At 44.7% G+C, this 5,000-nt stretch overlaps 3 protein-coding genes across 6 annotated transcripts in view; 1 reads left to right on the top strand and 2 right to left on the bottom strand.

Annotated features, from left to right (window-relative positions):
• The window catches only part of LOC121700280 (ras-related protein Rab-37-like), a 38,527-nt gene extending 36,145 nt beyond the window's left edge, over window positions 1-2,382 (bottom strand). For all 3 annotated transcript variants that reach the window (XM_042083162.1, XM_042083161.1, XM_042083160.1), the window contains exon 1: window positions 2,115-2,382. In XM_042083162.1, the coding sequence (XP_041939096.1) occupies window positions 2,115-2,294 (180 nt within the window). In that variant the 5' untranslated portion in view covers window positions 2,295-2,382. The remainder of the gene's footprint in view (window positions 1-2,114) is intronic.
• Window positions 1-5,000, top strand: part of LOC121700216 — a 1,725,899-nt gene that overhangs the window by 226,453 nt on the left and 1,494,446 nt on the right.
• xylt2 (xylosyltransferase II) overlaps window positions 3,181-5,000 on the bottom strand; it is a 38,864-nt gene continuing 37,044 nt past the window's right edge. For both annotated transcript variants that reach the window (XR_006027136.1, XM_042083047.1), the window contains one exon: window positions 3,181-5,000. This exon is cut by the window's right edge. The gene's annotated coding sequence lies outside the window, so the exon portion shown is untranslated.

The following is a 5,000-nucleotide window of genomic DNA, read 5'->3' as shown; positions in this document are numbered from 1 at the left end:
CATAAGTGGGAGTGTCACCCTACGTCACTAAATAAACTTTCTCTCTTAATAAGCAATAAGAACAAATAAACATAATTGTGTTCACAGTATTATTGTATATAGTCGTGTATGATACCAATGAATCATTCTTTAGGACATGATATGAATAATTTAATTAGTCATGTGAACCGAGCTAGCTTGCTAGCTAACGCTAGCTTAAAATGCTATACAAGTGGATGGGAGTAGCTATGGCAATAGTACAGCTATGCGCTAACAAGTGACTAGTTGAAGGACTTCGCTTAAACTTAATATACTGTTGCAAATTCACTTGAGTATAAACTATCCACTTTAACTAATGTCAGTAATGTTATTCAGCTAGTTGTCATTTCAAAGAAATTACACTTCTCCGTTTAAAATGTTACCTTAGCTAAGAGGCTAGCTAGCATGCTAACAACCGGACAGTAACTGGCAGCAGCATGGTCTGATATTAGGTTATTTTATTACAAATCCGAACACTAAAAAATTACACTTTTAGGCTTGAAATGATCCCAAACACTTACAGATTATGACAAAATTTTCCAAAAAAACCTCAACAAATCCAGAAAGACATAATGACCAATTTATTGGTAAAATTCCACAAGTCTCCATTGACATTAGTGCAGCGAGGGTTTACTCTGGTCTGCATAAAGGGGGATTTCCCCCCCTCCCCCTTGCAATAATCGAACGCGGAAATTGTCGAACGTTTGCGCCTCTCACTCCGCTTTAACCCTCTCTGTTATTACTGCCACTAACACACTGGTGTGTGTATATGTTGGAGTTTGACACACATTATTACTGCCACTAACACACTGGTGTGTGTATGTGTTGGAGTTTGACACACATTATTACTGCCACTAACACACTGGTGTGTGTATGTGTTGGAGTTTGACACACATTATTACTGCTACTAACACACTGATGTATGTGTGTGTGTGTGTGTGTGTGTGTTACACATATTCACCAGTCCTGTCTTCTCAAAATCACTGCTTTTTGTGAAACAGTGCCTTGTTTGGAAAACTTCTGTGTAAAAGCAATGCTTTGCAATAGGCTATGTGACATCATGCGATGACACCCAGAAGTCAGTTGTAGCTGTGTGCTCTCCTCAAAAACACACACACACACACTGCCCTCTCCTCTCCTAAGAGTAACCCATCCCAACACACACACACACACACACACACACACACACACACACACACACACACTGCCCTCTCCTCTCATAAGAGTAACCCATCCAAACACACACTTCTATTCATTTAACCCATCTCATCTCAAAGCTGCTTTTGAGGAAGCAACACAAACAGCAGGCAGCATCAAGTGCATCACTGCCAGAGATAGCCACACAAACACACACTCTCTCACACACACACACACACACACACACAGCAGCCATTAAGTCCATCTGTGCCAGAGATACTGCTCTCCACTGACAGCAAACCAACTCTGGTAAGCATAAAATAAACCATTTAAATAACTTATGTCTCTCAGATGTTAATATTGTATAACGCAGTGGACATGTATTTGGGTTTTAAATCCCCCAGAAGAACTCGGCCTCAGTCTGCACTCTGTCCTGGAGAGTGTTGTCATGAACTGGCAAACTCTGCTCACCCTGGCTCTGTGTGTGTGTGTGTTTGTGTGTGAAAGAGAGTGTGTGTGTTTGCTGTGCTGACTCAGTTGGAGGTGTACGGAACTGGTATCGTCTGCCAAGCGCAGCCTTGACCAAGAGCTACGTTCTGACTGCACTGCAGCGGAAACTTCACCAGAGAACTGATATTAACCACAACCAAGTCCAAGTCCTCACCTACCAGGAGGATTTCACATAACAATTTATAAACACGCCAGGAATAAAACTGTTTCTATATTCAACCAATACCTCTTTCAGATGTAAGTAAACAAGTAGGAAAACTGGTTACATCATCTATCGATTCACTCATTCAAAAATGGCGTTTAAAGTTTATAGCTTGGTACTTTTGATTGGCAGCTAGCCAAGAGGTTCTAGAACTTTAAGGGTTTAGCTGAAGTTAAGTGGCATTATAACAGCCTTGATTGAACCGGCAGTTTTTTTTTTTTAAACGGTTTAATGTTAGGCGGCTCACCTTATGCATTATATCCTCATCATACGTAAGAGTGACGGTGGATTGGGTCTTGCTGTCCTCCGTGTCGGTGTCCACGGCGGAAGATCCGTAAGCGCTGTCCGGGAACAACACCTCGGCATCGTCCGCCACCTCCACTTCCGAAGTGAACTCCATTTTCTCCACGTGCTCTGGATACGGCATTAATAGCGCGGCGGCAGCTTTTGACGAGTCACTTCAGCTGTTCTCTCAGAGAGCGTGACTGTGAGATTTGTCGTGGCAACTTTCTTCTTCCCCGCGCACTCTCCCTCCCCCGCCGGTCCCCCAAGCCCCCTCCCGTGCTGCCGGAGTCTAAAATTTCTTCTCCTCACTGATCAGCACAAATGCACATGGCAGGGATTACACTCATCTGAAGCGGAGTTCTGTGAATTCAATTAATATTTTAACAGCGCGTCCGTTCCCGTCGGAACAGTGTAAAGGCGCGGGCGTAAGTGTGTGGGGGGGGGGGCGGGTCGCACCGATAAGGAAATACCATATCATCCTCTGACGCGTCGTCAGCACCACGGACAGCGCGCTCTGCTTGATAAAGCAGCCGACCGCGACTCCTTCGCTCAAGAGTTCCAAATGTAACCGTTTATTTAATCTTCGCCTTAGCTGAGAAAGGACAATAAAATATAGCATTTGACTGAGCCAAAGAGGATGGATTATATTGAGGATAGTTGACTCCCAGGATTACCAACAGTAGTGTCAGTTACTGAAGCCAGTGTTGTGAAGCAGGCCAGCTTTAGTTTAAACCTATCTGAGTGCAAATCTTCCCCTGGAACAACCAGATGACGTTGGACCCAGGAAGGGAGATATGACCGTCATGATTTATTGTGGAGCCCGGCTGGCTGCAGCCATGTCCACGCGCCTGAGTGGGTGCACCATGGCAACCGAAGAGGACTGTCTATTTGCCCCGAGGGAAGGATTATATGTCCGGTTGGCTCTTAGGATGTGTGTAAACAAAGCTTCAAGCCCATGTAGGCAACACCACACAGCTGAAATGAACCCAAAATGATATCAAACGTGACAAAAGAAATGAGACAGTGCATTATAATTTAACATCTTTATTGAGCCACCAATTAGACCTGTTGCTTTCTCTCGACAGCAAGCATGACTCGCTCTGTGTAAATCGGGAGGCCGTGGAGTTGGACGCAACATCTGAAAACAGTAAAGGTAGCCTCGCTGCTCTCTCTCTCACTCACACACACACACACACACACACACCTTCAGATCCACAGACAGAGCAGAACGCAGCAGAACACATAGTGCGCCAAAGCAGCGTCATGATGTGACTGACGTGAAAAAAAAAACTTCCTTCTTCAGCAAGAATATAAATATAAAAATATGGATATTCTCCCGTTCGTAGCTCGCCTCTATCCTAACCGTTCCCACCGTGGCTTCTATGAAGCTTATATGTGCAAGAAAAAAAGGACACTTAAAAAATTGTCATTGAGTGGATGAAACGGTGCAAAAAACGAACGTAGCCTACGGGGGAGAAACACCACCATTACCCATATACCCACATATACACGTTAAGGTTGACTTACAAAATAAATTCGGAAAAAAACAAACAAAAAATAAAAGACAGTCAGTAAACCGATAGCGTTCGACCTAAGACACAACAGACACATTTGACGGAGGTGATTTGGCGTCTTTATGAACGCACGGGACCCCTGCTGTACAGATGAACATCACCGTTCTGCAACGCCACGTCACAACCGGGATCCGTGCTCCAAACAAACAAGTTCTCCCACTGTAAATAATTGTAAAATGATTGTAAATAAATGTAAAATTCCATCTCCGCCCCCAAGAGAAGCACGTTGTAACGTTTCTGGCTTCAGGTTCAGAAAGAGGAAGCGATTGGCCTGTTCACAGTCGTCAGGCACTTCCTGTCTGTCCCAGGATGCTTTGCAGCGAGGGGGGTTGGCGACAGGAACATTCAGACACTGTAAAATCTGTTCACCTACACACACTCCTGGCTAAAATCTGTTCACCTACACACACCCCTGGCTAAAATCAGCTCACCTACACACACTCCTGGCTAAAATCTGTTCACCTACACACACTCCTGGCTAAAATCTGTTCACCTACACACACTCCTGGCTAAAATCAGCATTGCTGCCATAACTGTAGGACTTCAGTCAGACAACAGAGAGTCCAAAGTGTCATTTCTCCTAAAGACAGAGAAGTGTTTCAAATGTCCAAACTGAGGTTGGTGTGTGTGTGTGTGTGTGTGTGTGTGTGTGTGAGTGAGATTTGGCCTCCCGGGACATATCAGATGTCAAGGTGATGCATGGTTGCCATGACAAATGGGGCGTAAACTCAGTCATAGACATTCACACATAGCTCTGATCAAATGTACACGTGTATGTCTGTGTGTGTGTGTGTGTGTGTCCATGTCTGCGTTTTGGCTCAACAGGGTGTAAACGGAGCCATTCACACATCCAGCCAATGTCTGCTGGGGGGCGGGACTAACTCCCAACCCCTTCCTCCTGCTACAGAGCACTTTGATCTCAGGCATCTGATTGGCCAGATGACACCCAGCAGCGCTCCAATGGTCTGTCGCTGGTCACTCTCCCATATGTGCTCATTTGTGTGTGAGGGTCTGCACAAGTATTGCTGTTGTACCATGGTGTGAGTGTATACGTACTGTGTGTGTGTGTGTGTGTGTGTGTGTGTGTGTGTACTGTCCTATTAGGAGTAAAATGACTCTTAAGAAAACAGGCAAAACCCTGATGATAAACAAAAAAAACAGTAAACAACTAAATAATACAATCAACGAAGAATCAGACAAAACACAAACACATGCTCACACAGACACATAGTCACACACGCTCACACACGCTCACACACACTCACACACACTCA

Source organism: Alosa sapidissima, chromosome 24, assembly GCF_018492685.1.
Source record: "Alosa sapidissima isolate fAloSap1 chromosome 24, fAloSap1.pri, whole genome shotgun sequence".
NCBI lineage: Eukaryota > Metazoa > Chordata > Actinopteri > Clupeiformes > Clupeidae > Alosa > Alosa sapidissima.
Note: the sequence above shows the minus strand (reverse complement) of the source record. Positions and strands in the feature narration are given on the sequence as shown.